Source organism: Squalius cephalus (genome assembly GCF_949319135.1).
Source record: "Squalius cephalus genome assembly, chromosome: 9".
Lineage (NCBI taxonomy): Eukaryota > Metazoa > Chordata > Actinopteri > Cypriniformes > Leuciscidae > Squalius > Squalius cephalus.
Window position 1 is genome coordinate 15760283 of NC_137130.1, and position 17587 is coordinate 15777869.

Genomic DNA, 17587 nt, shown 5'->3' on the forward strand with positions numbered 1-17587 from the left:
CCTTTAAATCCTGTGCTTGGCGGAAAAGCAAATGCAGGTCTGTACATGGGTAGCTGATGGTTGTATGTTGCCAGTATGACATGTGAGGTTTCTCTCTGTGTCTCCGTCAGGCTGGAGAGGAAGATGACAGCCCTCAACCCAGTGCTGTTCCTTCTCTGCGGTGTCTCTGTGTCTCTGACTCTGAAGGTGGTGTCAAAGAGAGGCTCAGGTATGTCCAATTTCTGTCTCTCTATCTCTCTCATTACTCACACAGAGGGCTTGCTCTTCGCATTAACGTGTAACATCAAATATTATTTCATGGCATAATGAAAGCTGCTATGCTAAACCGCTCTCACGGGCCATGTGACTGTACATATTAAAGCATAATTTAATGCAGCATTGATGGTGAAGGTCATTTTTGTGTGCTGAGACAATGTGTGTGTGTGTGTGTGTGTGTGTGCGCTTTCCTTTACGCGCAAGTAGGCATGTACATAATCACCAAACTGCACACACACAGACACACACACACACACACACAAATGGGAACACGTGTAAACACACACACAATTTGCAACAGGGAACAGGTTGGGAAGAGAGCAGTGCCAGCCCATCTGTCAGAGGTGATACTCTAATGTGTGTGTGTGTGAGGGAGGGTGTGTGGGTGTGGGTGTTTAAGGGAGCGAGAAAATGTGTGTGTGTGTGTGTGTGTGTGTGTATATGACTGACTGGGAAAAAGAGCACAAAATGAGAGCCAAGACCACCATGTTCTCCAGATAATTAGGTGCAGGGAGGTGTTATGAGTTCAGCTGCAGTTTGATGTTCCCCAGGACCAAAATTTGTATTTCCAGATACCTAATTTTTCTCCTGGAGCATAATGACAACACAAAAAAGAGTTACTCAATTACTGAAACTCAATGCGTTCACTGAAAATAATCAAAAAATATGAACCCTATTTCAGTGTTGGCTAAAGGAACAGTTATTATATACAGTCTGATGGAAACTGGCTGAAGTCTTTTGAGGACAACTTCAGTACCTTGGCATAAAGTCAGCATGAAATGACATTCGCAACCCATTATACTTTAGTAAGTATCCGTATTTCCGATTGAAATAGGATATTCAAGCGGAAAAAAATGTAGAATGGGAGTTGATGTTATTTGTAAGGACTTGATTGGATTGTGAAAAGTGGACGTTACATACCAGAATAGAGCCAGCTCTTAAGAATGCTTGTATGCTAAAACAGTACTTAAATAGCTATTTGGTTATTGGTTGGGTTATCCAATTCAATCCAACATTATACAAAAGCCTGCACAGTCGGCATAAAATGGAAATCCCTGTAACACCCTATAATTCCTAACTGCATGTTAATGATATTATTAAGAACAATTTGTCCATGAATGTTTCTTTTCATTTTTTTTGACCTCATAATTTTTATTTAAAATGTCATAGCTCGATCTTCTTCTCTGGTGACGTATATGCTGGACCTTTCTAGTTATTTCGTCCGCTTAAATGTCCCTGCTCCATATTTCTTTCTTTTTTTTTTTTTTCAGTAATCCATTTCACTCTATAAGATATAAGTCACAATATAAAATCATTTTCCGTTACATCCTTTTAAGTTTTTATTTATGTTGCAAGTGGTTGTCTTGGCCTTAAATTGGCACATCACTGTACCCTAAAACAAGTTCCGGTTACCGATTGCATTTTTAAAACGTGTTATTCGCAGCCAGCCATGATTCATTTGTTCCATTAAGGTTATCTGATAATAAAAGGGCTACCGAGATAATGAGCCGTATTTGGCCACCATATGTAGAATAAAACTGTTTTGTTAGGCTAATGACATCTCATGCGAGTGTACATTTAAAACATGTTTCGCAAGTACTATTCATTTCTGCCGGTGTAAAACTTTTTTTAATGAGCACAATATTACCGAATGCAACTTTAAGAGTGTCTATTTGATTTCATGGTGAATTTAAAAAGCATGTTTCAGAGCACAGTCATCTTAAGAGAACGCACTTCAATGCAGCCTTGAAAAGACACTTGAAATGCACACATCTGAGATCACTTAAAGCACAGCCTTACAGAGACTTTTGACCATGGGGGTGTTGAAGGTACAGTACTTAAAGGTTTTTTTGAAGGCAAATCTAGAATTACAGTGGTGCTGGACTGCCACCGACCGCTGTGCGATGAAAGCATGCTGGATGTAATGTCTAGTACAAAGATGTACTCAAATGTGTACGTGCTGGCTTTCCTCTTTTCGGAATGTCTGAGGACAACATCTGTGGCTTGCTGTTGATTACCACAAATAATTTTGCAGCGCTCCTCCGTGAAAAAAATAAAGAATGTAAAATAAATAATACACTGACAGTAGAAACCGGGCAAACAGCAGCCCAGGGAACAAACATTTGAAATCACACTATATTTACATAATTGAGTATGTTCTATACAAACTTTTGATTCTTAATTTAAATTAAACATGGTTACTTTCGCTTGGTATCCCACAATGCAATGTGCTCAACTTTTATTTGCCTTTCATTGTCCTTCCATTGTGAAAAATATTGGCTCATTATTTGATCGCAAAAGTGAATCCACTCCCTGAAGTACACATACACCGAAGTGAGGTCATGTGACAGTTGCATACAGCATGCTGTTTCACATACTTAAAAAGATTAGTATGCAGTATACAGTACATAATACTCTATGCAGTATGCAGTAAATCCATTCTGAGCAACTGTTAGAAACTGCACTCACAGGAGTTTCATTACTTATGCATGACCAGAAGTTCGTCCACCCGGAAAAGTAGTCCCACCTCAACAGGATGATTCAGACAACTTTACAACTTAGGTAACGCACAGAATTCAAATAACAGTTTTAATAAAAGCACAAACTTTATATTTTTGTCCAAGGACCAAGGCCGAAAGTAGCCTGGAATATTCCTTTAATGAAATCAGGAAGTTTGTTGAAACCAACAAGAGAGTTTTATTGGAATTTTTGTGTTCTCAGTGATGCTTCTGACTGTATTGTGGCAGAATCAACGCTTCAAAGACACTATTAAATGTCAGACGCATCAACATCACTCTCCATGCTGAAGATGAAATAATAACTCTTTTCTTTTCCATCTGATCATCTCAGCAGAGGCCCAAGGCATGGCCCAAACATCAGTATGTGTGTGTGTGTGTGTGTGTGTGTGTGTGTGTGTGTGTTCGTGACTTTGAGCGACACAAACACACATCTCATCAGCTCAGCGTGCATTCCTCTTGATGTGTTTTAAAGGACTTCACAGCTGTAATTGAACAGGGCCATGTTCTGATTGGTTATGAAATTTCAAACTCTAATTGTCTTGCATTATGGATTATGAAGATTTGAGTGCAGATTCATGAAAAGAGATTTGAGAAATGAGGGGGAAAATGTCATCCTTAGATAAGAGGAGGGATGCTTCTTCTCTAAAGAAATTATTTAAGTTGATTTGAAACCAATTCAATGGTGCATTTTTTATAAGATATTTGCGTATATTATTCATATTAGGCTTGTGAAAAAAACATTTGGTAATTTCAAGGAAGGGCAAGACCTTATCAAACAAACATACCTTGCAAATGGACTTTAGTCAGGGAAGACATCATGGCAAATTTGACGTGAATAAAACCAAGGCTGTGAGGGCCAAAAGTGCAGTCTGTTTAATGGGTTGTACTGTCTTAAGTGATATAAAATTTTCACAAACCAACCCATAACATAACAATTTTGGAGTTTTTTTTTTTGTACACTAGAATTTTTAAAAAGCCATATTTCATTGACTAACAGCAATACAACTCATCACAGACTGTAAATGAATTCCTCACAGCCTTTTTTGGATTAGAATAAAAATAAATATTGCATCTGTCCTTACTAGTTCCCTAGTCACAAATGCTTTGTTGTAGTTATCCGTGAAATGTAGAAGATTAAATGGTGTGTTCAAGTCCTCCTGAAAAGTTGGGAAGTCATAAATTCAGCCACTCAAAATTTGTGACCGAAATAGCAATGCTGTTTTATTAGCACAGCTCCGATGGCACGTTTCGACTGTGTCAGCGTCAATTTCGTGCACACAACGTGGATAAACTAACTAAAACTGCTGTGAACTGTATGGACGCTAGATTGACAATATCGATTTCTTGATTTTCACTAAACATTTAAATTCTCTGCTTTCAAATTCGTCTTATTTTATCAAAAATTAAAAAAATAAATGTCTTTTTGGTTCTTTTTAATTGTAGTGCCTCAGTTCAAGCGACAGAACGGATAAAGCACACAGTAACTGATCATCTTTTTCTCGTTACTATTAATCATAGTAAGAAATAAACATAAATGAACTTCACAGGCATTTTGAAAGAAACTACAACTTACCAAAATGTATCATGTCTCATGTAATCGCTCAGGCAGTGTATCAACCAGGGAAAGATGTCAATAAAACAGCTTGTAAACAATGTCACTAATGTTACATTTACCTCAAAGCCATTTAATAACCATAAACTTGTTAGTTAACAAAAAAAAACTTGAGAGGAGTATTTTGATAAATATGCACTGTATTACATTTACATATTCATTCTATTTTTACTTAACCTGTTGGTGATGTCTTCGTTATTACACTTAATTTTCTTTGATCGTCGAGTTCTCAAGTTGGGGGTGTGTCATTGAGAAAACAAGGCGGACACAATGGATGCAGCATCTGTTGTTGACTAGTAAATCTAGCTAAGTTGCATGTAAAAAAAAAAACGATATTGTACAATTACAATAGAATAAATGATTCAGTTTACAGCACCTTCATATATTGAATAAAAACAAAGCACCTGATTCACATTGTTTATTCTTAATTTAATAGAAGTAGAGTTAATAACCTTGCTGTATTTTTTGTAGAAAAGGTACTCTGACCAAAGTGATTTGAACGCACCTGACGTTTCTATTCTAATTTATTGGTAAAATATAAACATTTAATAAAGAATACTGGTTTCCCAGCTGAATTACAATCTTTCCAACATGACTTGAATGCTACCAAAAGGTAATTTTCATAACTTTGCTGCCTCTTTGGTTTGTTGCGCCAGTCATCCTCACCTTATACTGACATCTAGTGGTGTGGATGCAGCATCACACAAAATGCAAATGTTGTCAGTTACTGATGCTAGTGTATAAATACATTCAAAATCAGCCTATTATGGAGACTACCGAGATGAGGCTTGTTGTATCTCAGCATGGCATCCCCCATGAGGTGACCTGCGCCATGTAGAATAAAACAGCTTTTATTAAGCTAATGATAAGACTTGATCAGGGTTGCCAACTCTCACGCATTCGGTGTGAGACACACACTTTTCAGGCTTCTCTGTCTCACGCTCTCACGCTGCCCAAGTAAATCTCACGAGAAGCTAACGTGCTGCGCCAATGTCTCTCCTTTGGCGTATGACATCAATTTGAAAGCTGTGCTTTTGAGACGCTCTCACGGTATTTTGATGTCATGCGCCATTCAGTCTGCGCAGTGCCGCATGAAGCTGAAGACAAGTATTTACAAGGTATGGGTTTTAATTTAACCAATGAAGACCTGCAATCTTGATTGGACCAGTCTGTACCAATCACAAGGTCACTTTATATAAGCTGCTAACCCCCACCTGCGCAACAATCACCGAAGATGTTCAGGCGGCATTGTGAAGCATAGTATTTGTGCGCACAAAATCAAATGAATTGTATTGCAAGCTTATGAATTGAAATCGCAAAATTTGTGTCAAGCACTAACAAAAACAGTAGGCTACCAGTCAATATATGTGTAAACATTATGGGCCCTATTTTAACGATCTGAAACGCAAGTATCAAACGCGAAACGCAAGTAACTTTGTGGGCGGAACTTTGTGGGCACTGTTGCTATTATACCGGCGGGATAAATGACTCTTGCGCCCGACGCAAATCTAAAATGGGTTGGTCCGAAGTAGCTACATTACTCATAGGTGTGGTTTGGGCGTAACGTGAAATAAACCAATCAGAGCATCATCTCACATTCCCTTTAAGAGCAGGCGCGTTTGTTCCATGGCGGATTGCTATTATAATGGCGGATTTGCCAGGCGCGCGCCAGGAGCGGTTCACAGCCGAGGAGACCGACGTTCTCGTCAGGGCCGTAACAGCTGCTTTTTTTTTTTTACAACCCCTCCTCTCACCTTCCGTAATTCTCACTCCTAGCTAAACTCAATAATTGGCAACCCTGCTTGAGGTAGTTATTTTGATATGTACATCTTGCACATGTACAAGGGAACTTTAAGGGTTATGAGGTGATATAGCATGTGTATAGTATGCACAAACACATGCAAGCACACTCAAAGTGTCAGTTCGTCCTGTCTCATTAAGCACACTAGTTCCCTTTGCTCTCTCTCAATCTATGTCTGTTTTTTAAATGCTAATGATGGATTAGCCCGTGCTCTGGCCTCAGGATTTTCTCTCTTTATTCCCATGTTTGTTTCAGTTCTCTCTCTCAGGTCTCTTTTCTCCTGCTGTCATGTTACTGCGACCCATGGACCCTCTCTCATAATGAGAGGCCCAAATGAAAGGGTTCTAACGACAGAAAAGACTTCAATCCCTCTTTTCTCCATCTTAGTCGACTGAATTTTTCCATTATTCCCCTCCGAGCTGTGAGAAAATCGCTCTCTCCCATTGGTTAACAGGCCACCTGCTCGCCCAGCGAACCTGCTCGACCTCCGTCGCCATGCCAAGCCAGAGGCGGAGGTGAGATGAGAGGTATGGGAAAAGATCAGGGACGAACAGTCGTGCTATTGTCCAACAGAGACCTGCTCGAGGTTAGCGGAAACTCAGAAAGGTCAGTACACGGTCGAGGAAAGGTCAAAACAAGGGGCGGGGAGGAAGACGCCCGGTCGGCACGGTGCGTCGTCATGGAAATGTCCTCAATTTGCCTGTTGCATTCTGACTAAGACAAATTAGAGGCGGACAAAGCGTTTTTTTGCGATCGTTGATCCGAGAGAGTGGTAAGACTCCATGGGAACAGTAAATAAGAGCTGCAGTGCATTGTGGGAGATTAAAATCACTTGTTTGGCCCAAAACACATCAGCTTAGAAATATGGGGTACATAATGAGTTTATATGAATATACCTACTCAAAACAGCTATAACCATAAAGCACGTGAAGCAAAGGAGCCCCGTTCCACCTCTTCCTCTCGCTCTCTCTCTCTCTTTCTGTCTCTACAGAGAGCAGTAGGAAATGGAAATGCACACTTTATGGGTCTGGGTGATTGGATTTGCATGGCGTCAAGCCAGCACAAACACACACACGCAAACACTCACACACTAAGACACAAAGTGTCTGAGAGAGCAGTGGTAACTCAAAGTCAACATGACAGTTTTACTGGGGTGCAGTTGCTCTCAGTGTCTAAAGCAAACAGCCATTTACTGTTGCACTAAATACCGACTTGCATTTGCCCTCAATATCAGAGAGAGAAATTACCAGCTCAAATTCAAGCAGGGAATGGGAAATTAGACACCAACATTCGAGTTTCCTCTTAAAAGAATGGCTGTTAATGGGCCTTTGCGTGGAAAGAGCCAATCGAGATTGTCAAAATGAATTTTAGATCCCTCCAAGCATGATTATATACCCTATCTCTCAATTGCAAATAACTGTTTCATCTTTGAAATTCTCATTCTCTCTTTTAATGGAAAACAGGACTTTTGTTCAGACCTCTTGGTTTTTCCATCCGAACTCTTGTATTTATTTCTGAATGCAGTGAATTGATCATAATTAAGGCTGAAAAGCCATTTTTACAGAAGTCTGTCATGTTCAGAAGCTCTTTCTGTTTTACTGCGGCACTCCAAACTGGCTTTAGACTCATTTCGAGGTTTCTTTTGATTGTGCATAAGAGCCTTTGGAATCCTGCACGAGTCTGTCGATTCAGCGCTAGCCCACCTGTGGCAGGATGACAGCGTGTAGCGTACTTCTGCTTTATTGCGTTTGATCAGAGGCCTTTGCCAAGTCTTATTAAGATGTTCCAGTTTAAGTAAGCGCAAGATATACTCCGTATTCTTAAATGGCTCTTTGTTAAAGGAGAACATTTGAATTAAATGAGATACAATGGTTAATTTAATATTACTGTAATTGACTCGAGTGGTCGGGCATTCCATGCTAATATCACAGAGGAGGACTGCCTTCTGGTTGAAAGAGAGTGAGAGAGACGGGAGGAGAGAGTAAGAGTGACAAAGACTATGAGTGAATGTTAGGAGACCTCCAGGGATGAGGTGACCTACAATTAGTGAGAGTAACATGATAACTCAAGGCCAACAGCAATCGATTAGCATATTTCATAATTGATTACAGAATATCTTCGGAGGACGAATATTGACTCAGACCTAGTTAGGGCCAATTTGGGGGTGAATTAATGAGGAAATGAGGCTTAAGACTAGACCTGTGCTTTCTCTTTCTTTTCTGTTAGATGTTGATATGCAATTATGTAAATTCAAGGATGATGGCTGCAGAGGAAAACAAATTCCATAACAAATATTAATTCCAAATCACCATGATGGAGGAGATTTGTTCAGTCCAGTTTGATGATTGTTCTTATTCTTAACTCTTATGATAGTAGAAAAAAGAACTTTTGTCATACATGTATGTCTTATTTATACAAATACATCTCTCTACATTTTTTTCTTCCCGTGACATTTCAAATAGATGGAGCTCAAAGGCTCAAAAAGTTTACTTTTTATTCTCAATATCAATATTTTGAATATAATTATAGCAGCACAAATATTATCCTAAACCACTTTTTTGTGTCATATAGGTAATAATCATATAGGTTTGGAACGACATGATGGTGAGTAAATTATGACAGAATTATTCTTTTTATGTGAAATATTCCTTTAAGAATACATTTTGTTGCATTCGATTTTCTTTTTCTTACATGTAGCCATTTTATTCTAGTGTGAAACACCAATATGATGTGCTAATTATGACCTCTCTGCTTGGAAATGTGTCTGTAGTTATGGAAACTCTGTTGTGAAGCATTTTAACAAGGTTCTTATCTAAGCAACAGAAACCCACTTAAACTAATTCTCCACCTCCATCCACCCAACCACACACACACACACACACACACACACACACACACACAGCTCCCTTGAAGATGAGTGATTCCCTCAAATTTAAGAAACAAGTGCACAGAGAAAATTGCAAGTATGATTATCAAGTAAGATTATCTCTTTTTATCTACTCCTATATTATATTTTCAGTGCATTTAATTCATTTGCTCTCATGCATCTTCTCAACAACAGATGTAATAATATAAAGAACTAGATTTTTCCATCCATGCTGGAAACATATGCCAGGACATCACTATTCAGTTGGTTCTGGATAATTTGCTAGGTGTTTAGTCAAAAGTTTCTATAACATTATGGTCTCTAAATATAACTTAGAGTCTTCCTTTATTCTAAATCTATGTTTTTTTTATTTTTTATTAATACATGTATTCATATTCATAGTCTAAGTCTAGTTGCTTAGAAAAAATATTAGGTAATAGCACATCTCAATAATCTGCACAATTCATGCAGCAAAGATGGTGCAGGATGAGTTGCGTGCCAAAGTTGAATGGTTATGAAGTTTAATAGTGCTAATGCTAAGTATGAGCAATATTAACAGCGATTCAAGCTTAAGCCATTACAACTAGCATTATCAGTAACAGCAACATCAACATGTTTTATTTTCCCCTTCACATTTGTTGTCATTTTCCCCCTTTAATCTTTCCTCACAGGTAAATGCAGTCATGCATTGTTGTGACCAGGGAATGCCACTGTCATTGGGTTCTATATGCGCTTTCATTTGTGTGTGTGTGTGTGTGTGTGTGTATGTGCGTGTGTGCGCATTATATTTCCCATGGGGACTGTAGAGGGGAGAGAAGGAGAGGGAGTTGTTTGATCTTTAACAGGATTATTCATCCTCTTTCCCTTTTATTTATTTAATATCCTTCCTTTATGCGCAAAGCATCTGGGCAGCATTTAAAACATTAAACCACACACATCTCACTAGAGGCCCATGTGCTTTGTTTTGTGTTTTGTGTCTTGTGCATTTGTGGTGTGTGTGGAGGCGGAATTCCTTGACCTGACAGTCCTGTAGCATGATCAATACTGCGTTAAATTACACACAAGTCTGCAAGCCACACATTTTCAAATCCTCCCCTTTCTTTAAAATCTCTCACTCGCCCTCGGAGATACACGTGCGCACACACATGAATGTACATGCACGGGTCAGCCCTAGAACTGCAATTTGAACTGACTAGATGTTTGCACAGTACATGCTGTACATCATCATGATTTAATTAATGGAAATGTCAGCAGTTCTTTTTTTTTTAAGGAAAGGGGAATCTTACGGATTCAATAGAAGTTAAGCGCTTTTGACAGAATCTCTGAAAGGCTGTTGGATACCACAGACATTTAGATAAAAAAATGTAGTAATGCATTACAATGCAATTCTATGGAGAAGGATATTTTAGAAAGTCTAACAGTCAAAATATGTAGTGCTTCTATGCATTGTCTTTACAATAATTTTGTTATTTGAGTTTTAAAATAGTTTAAATCAGCCTTTTCACAATGATTTACTACTCGCTATAGCTAGTCATTGACAGAGAAACATCAATCTAGAAAGGATTTTATTGTACAAACACCTGGAAACAATTGTTTAATAGTCAAAATCTGAATGTTAAAGTGCTTTATATTATTTATTTATTTTACATGCAATAATGTTTGTTATTTGAGCTTTAAATGTGTTTAAATCAGCCTTTTCACCCTGTTTTAGGAGATGAACTTCTGGTTATGGTCTGCTGATGTAAGGCCTGTGGGTGGATTGTTTTCTATGCAAACAGTCTCTTTCTTTTATTGTTGGACGTGTTAACATATTTCATATTTAATTATTGTGGCTATATTTTAAAACACTGTAGCCTGTATTTAGCATTTTGTTCTGGTGAAGTGCCTTACATCGTAGACTTCAGTTGTAAGTGCATTGTTTGCACATTTCATAACTTTATATTTCACAATACCCCCTTTCACTCAGTAATCCTTTACCGTAATAGCCGATTACCATAATGACTTTACTGGTAAATACAAATAATAAAAGCACAAATATGCTGTTCACACAAGCAACGGCGTTCTGGCCATTCTACCGGTATCTACACCAAAATACCGGTAAATTCTATGATGTCAGTCATTAGGGGTGTGACGAGATCTCGAGACTAAAATTTGACCCTGGATCACAAAATATTTTAGTCTATATTTGTGGCAATAGCCAACAATACATTGTATGGGTCAAAAATATTATTTTTTTTCCCCCCAAAATCATTTTTGGATTTTATGCCAAAAATCATTAGGATATTAAGTAAAGATCATGTTCCATGAAGATATTTTGTAAATTTCCTACCGTAAATATATAAAAAGTTTATTTTTGTGAGTGAATGCAGCACAATCCTGAACATAAATGGACAACTTTAAAGGCGATTTTCTCAGATTCCAGATTTTCAAATAGTTATTGTCATAACTATCATAACAAACCATACATCAATGGAAAGCTTATTTATTCTGAGTTTGATAATATCTTTTATTTAGTTTAATATCAGTCTAATGCATTAAGCCATGTTAGCGTTTCAGAGCGTCCCCGAGGACACGGGTTTCGTGACATCATCGCGTACAATAGAAATCCCATTTCATTGGCTAGGCGCCAACCAATGAAACGGCTCCTTTGAACACCCCCGCTCCCGCCCCCCTTTCTCTCGCCGCCACTGAGTTTCAAGTGCACAAGTTAGTTTTGCAACACCTAATATCGCGAAAAGAGTAGCAAAAGTCAAGGCGCGAAATTTGAAATTGCAGTGACAGATTTGAGAAGTTGCAAGTGCCTAATTGAGGTTGTACTGCGAATGTGAATGTAAGATTAAATATTACAAGTTTGTGTCCGTCATTGTATTTCTGTGAATGGCATTTTCCACATTTGTGACTACTTGTCTGCAGCTTCAAATTCAGAATACAGATTTGTGACTATTGTCTGCGAGTGCAAATTTCAACATTCAACTTCAGATTTTTATTTTACAAGTTTTCAGTGTAAATGTTCACGTACAAGTACGAATATTTATTGTTCAAGTTCTCAAATTCACATCTACGTGCTTTCGAGCTTTGCTACTCTTTTACCTTCATAAGATTTCGCGTCGAGTGAAAAGCTGTCTCGCGATATCGCCATGACGGAGCGTGAGAGTGAAATAAGCATAACATATTCCACCGCTACACTCTCATTCATCTCAACTGTCATTTTGCTGTTTTTATAAAAAATAAAAACCATTATAAACTAATGTAAAAGTCTGCTCTGCTCATCCAGCACGAGTAGCCGTTAGTGCAGTAAGAATCACAGTTCACTGATCGCGTGACGATGGTGGAGGTTTCGTTGCACAGCAGAGCCTAAACGTCTTAAACGTCAGAGCATAAATGTCTTATCTTGTAGAATGCGCGTTCAGCACCACTGCATCTTATACACAGAGTACGTGCGATCACGAATTTGAAAGTGAAAGTAAAACACAAGCTCCCTGATGCACGCAAATTAGGCTGCATAACGTTACATTCAATAGTCTCCCAATACCCATCCCTGGACTGTTTAGTTGTGGCTATGGTCTCTGTTTGCACTTCGAATATTGAGAGAGTACTGTAACATCTTGACAACAGACAAGGGAGGCAAAGTTTCTGAACTTAAAATCGGAACGCAAGAACAACTCTAAAGACAAACGCACCAGCCTCGTTTCTCTCTACCCGACCTTTTCCGAAATCCAAACTCACTGCATTAACCACCCTATAACTGCCGGTGCAAAATAAAACAGCAATTTCACAACAATTTATAAAGAGCCTGTGCGCTAAAGTACTTTGATTATGGTTGCACTTGCACTTATTGTTTGCACTTAGTAAGACTAAGAGAAAACTGTTATTTATTTTCGTATTTATATATTTTTATTTATATTGTCAATTTGTGTAAGGGAGTTCAGTAAGGAGATCACACACAGCCTCAATCAGAAGTTCTGAAAGCTCATAAATGTACAGTAAGGTCTGAAGAGACTCATGTGAAATCATACAGGAGAAAAGCCAGTCAGTAAAAACCTTTTACAGTGTTAGCTTATTATTTTCTTTCAATGCATTTGATAATTCATACTCAAATAGTAGACCTAAAATTTACCCCAATTTTTTGAGTGACAGGCGTAAGAAGGTAATCACACGCGTTTTTGCTCTTAAAAACACGAGACACACAGAGATAGTATCCAACTGCAGAGCCGCAGCGCAATGGTCAAAGATGTCCATCTAGCGCATATTTACATAGAAAAAATATTAAAAAGCAGTGGTGCTTACTGTAAACAGCGCTGAGTAATCGCGTCATCTCCATAATAACTTTATGATTGGCCCAAAGCAAACTTCTTACGTTTGGACCTTGTACGTGCTCATACCGGTAATTTTCATTCTTTGTTCACACACAGCATCATGCCGGTAATTTACTGGTTATGTTACAACCTCTCATGCTGGTAAATTGCCAGAACCAATTTTTAAAAAAGTCCTGTTCACACATGATATTTTAACATGTATTTACCGGTAATTTAAGATTACATGTGTGAAAGGGGCTAATGTGTAAGTGTTCAAGGGTCTTTTGCAGAGCGAGTTGATTGTTGTTGGTGTGTATGCATAGAGAGGTTATTGTTGGTGTGTGTGTCGAGGCATTGGATCATGGTGGATTAGCAGTAATCTTGGCCAGTGACACTCCCCGGTGGTCGGATCACTAAGCACACAGCCTCTCAGTCTTTCTGCTGAACACATCTCACACAGAAAGAAGCCAAACAACCTTTTTGCAGCAGCTACAAGCTTTAAACTCATTGAGGTTTGGGTGATTGACTCACATTTGTATGCACACAGTCATGGGATTGCTCAAGACAGTTGGCGTCTTAAACTGTCAAGTGATCATTAGTACCTTACTTGGGGGACACACACAAACAAATAAAAACCTCTTAGAGTAAGCACACAGTGAGGGAACACTAATCTCTTTGTATTCCATTTCATTTTAATATACAAAGCATTTTAATGTTTAAATTCCTCATCACAAATGGCTAATTTTTTCTAATGACCCTTCAGAAGAACAAAAACTCAAGTGGACTAAAAATCGAATATCTGTCTCAAGGCCAGGGAGATTCAACCTCCCTAAAATGTTTTCAAGTTTCAAAGGAGCCCTTTACTTATACTGCCATTAATGACTCCATGAAATAGTTTAAGAAACACAATTTTCTTTGTTGTTTTGACATACAGTATTTCCTATTGAAACGGGTAGCTGAGGCCGAACAAAGCGAAAGGCTTATACTTTTTCAAATAGCCAACTGCTTTTAAGTAGAATATCACAGCCTACCAAAACCATGATTTACTACTCGCTGTAGCTAGACGATGACAGGTGGTATTAGGGAAAGGAGACATCAATCTAGAGAACATTTTATTCTACAAACAATTTAAACACCCCTGCAAACAATAGAATTTGGTCATTAATATTATTATGATTCAATTATATTGAAGTGAACCGTGACTCTTGAACCTTGGCCCTCTCACCCACTTCCCTCGCCAGGAAAAAGTAAAATCAGCCTAAAATCAGCCAATTTACCATGTCCTCTTCTAGTCATGCATAAGTTACCTTTGACAAGAAATGCAACAAGCAGTCAGCACAGTGAGTTTGAGAGTTATCACCAAAATAATCCAAAATGTAATAAATCCTCATTATCCTCAAATCCTCAGTACAAATAACAGCATCATCACACAATCGATGTCACACAATCAGAGAAATATGTATATTTAGCCGGGATAACTAGCCGGGTTACAAACAAAACCTTTACAGATTGACCAGTAATTTTGCTAAATAACTGTTTTCTTAAATAAAGATCATAAAGGGATGGACATGGTCAGCAGCGATACTCAGGAAGGCTGTGGTGTTTAAAGTTAAAGCTCAGTTGATACTAAGGGCCCCAAAGTGTGCCAATAAAATACCCCCCACACCATTACACCACCACAACCAGCCTGAACCATTAACACAAGGCAGGATGGATCCATGCTTTTATGTTGTTTACTCCAAAATTCTGACCCAACCACCTGAATGTTGCAGCAGAAATCAAGACTCATCAGACCAGGCAACATTTTTCCAATCATCTATTGTCCAATTTTGGTGAGCCTGTGTGAATTGTAGCCTCAGTTTCCTGTTCTTAGCTGACAGAAGTGGTACTCATTGTGGTCTTCTGCTGCTGCTTCTGCTTCAAGGTTCGATGTGTTGTGCATTTAGTAGTAACGATTGGTTATTTGAGTTACTGTTGCCTTTCTATCAGCTCGATCCAGTCTGGCCATTCTCCTCTGACCTCTAGTATCAACAAGGCATTTTTGCCCACAGAACTGCCGCTCACTGGATATTTTCTCTTTTTCAGATCATTCTCTGTAAACCCTAGAGATGGTTGTGCGTGAAAATCCCAGTAGATCAGCAGTTTCTGAAATACCCAGAGTAGCCTGTCTGGCACAAACAACCAAGTCACTTAAATTACCTTTCTTTTCCATTCTGATGCTCAGCTTGAACTTGAACATCAGATCGTCTTTACCATGTCTACAAGCCTAAATGCATTGAGTTGCTTCCATGTGATTGGCTGATTAGATATTTGTGTTAATGCGCAGTTGAACAGGTGTACCTAATAAAGTGGCCGGTGAATCTATATACACTATATTGCCAAAAAAATTGGGACACCCCTCCAAATCATTGAATTCAGGTGTTCCAATCACTTTCATGGCCACAGTTGTATAAAAATCAAGCTCCTAGGCATGCAGACTACTACAAACATTTGTGAAAGAATGGGTCGCTCTCAGGAGCTCAGTGAATTCAAGTGTGGTATCGTGATAGGTTGCCACCTGTGCAATAAGTCCATTTGTGAAATTTCCTCACTACTAAATATTCCATGTCAACTGTTAGTGGTATTATAACAAAGTGGAAGCAATTGGGAACAACAGCAACTCGTAAAATTACAGAGTGCAGAAGTCACCAACTTTCTGCAGAGTCAGTAGCTACAGACCTCCTAACTTTGTGTGGCCTTCAGATTAGCTTAAGAACAGTGCGTAGAGAGCTTCATGGAATGGGTTTCAATGGCTGAGCAGCTGCATCCCAGCCTTACATCACCAAGTTCTCTGGAGTGACGAATCACGCTTCTCTGTCTGGCAATCCGATGGACGAGTCTGGGTTTGGCAGTTGCCAGGAGAATGGTACGTGCCTGACTGCATTGTGCCATGTGTAAAGTTTGGTGGAGAGGGGATTATGGTGTGGGGTTGTTCTTCAGGGGTTGGGCTTGGCCCCTTAGTCCCAGTGAAATGAAACTCTTAATGCTTCAGCATACCAAGACATTTTGGACAATTTCATGCTACCAACTTTGTGGGAACAGTTTGGGGATGCCCCCTTCCTGTTCCAACATGACTGTGCACCAGTGCACAAAGCAAGGTCCATAAAGAAATGGATGAGCGAGTGATTCGAGGAACTTGACTGGCCTGCACAGTGTCCTGACCTCAACCTGATAGAACACCTTTGGGATGAATAAAAGCAGAGACTGCGAGCCAGGCCTTCTCATCCAACATCAGTGCCTGACCTCACTGTGCTTCTAGAATAATGGTCAAAAATTTCCATAAACACACTCCTAAACCTTTTGGAAAGCCTTCCCAGAAGAATTGAAGCTGTTATATCAGTAAAGGGTGGGCCAACTCCATATTAAACCCTATGGATTAAGAATGGGATGTCATTGAAGTTCATGTGCATGTTTATTAAGGCAGATGTCCCAAAACTTTTGGCAATATGGTATATACTTGCTGTAGATACTGAAGTCACATTTCAAAAGATCAGATGTGTATTACAGATCAAAATTAAAAATATCATTTTAAATGTTGTTGTTTTTTACACTGTCATCCCCCCCAAAAAAGACATTTGTGTCACATGTGAGAAGAAAAATCATATTTGGGCCACATTCAGCAGCAATGTGAATGCAGCCCTGTCACACGGAGCTTGAGAGAGATGAAAGTGCACTGCTACAGAGACCTGAGATAGGATTGTGTGAGTGTGCATGGAGGGATTCAGATGTAATTTGCATGAAATGCATCCAAAATCTTAATGATTTGCAAGCTGGTTGTTTTATCTTACACAATGGAAAGGAAGGGGAGTGTAGAGTGAGAAAGAGAGGGAGAGTTCAATCAACTTCTCATTCGTTTTCTCAACCTCCTGTTTTTCTCTGACTATTTTAGTGCAGTAGGTTGCGCAGGATTGAGAACATGTGAATGTTTTATAGGCTTACATAAGGGACCTCACCCCAGAGACAACCGACCTCGTTATCGTTCATTTAGCAGTGAAAAACAAGATAGATAGATGGGGTGGGGGTAGATGAGAGGATGAAACGAGAATGGGGAATGCAGAGGGAGAGGGGAGAGAAAAGCATGTACATGCAGAGGAACCGAGCATGATGGGATACATTTGTGATACAAGTGAATGTTGGAGAAAGAAGCATTGGGGGAAAGAACCAGGTTTCAGGTGTGCGAGTGATATGAGCTTTCGGAGA

General features: G+C 39.0%; 1 protein-coding gene across 2 annotated transcripts in view; it reads left to right on the forward strand.

Annotated features, from left to right (window-relative positions):
• Positions 1–17587, forward strand: part of il1rapl1a (interleukin 1 receptor accessory protein-like 1a) — a 79508-nt gene that overhangs the window by 12859 nt on the left and 49062 nt on the right. For both annotated transcript variants that reach the window (XM_079881044.1, XM_079881045.1), the window contains exon 2: positions 111–208. In XM_079881044.1, coding sequence (XP_079737170.1) covers positions 124–208 — 85 coding nt within the window. In that variant the 5' untranslated portion in view covers positions 111–123. The remainder of the gene's footprint in view (positions 1–110; positions 209–17587) is intronic.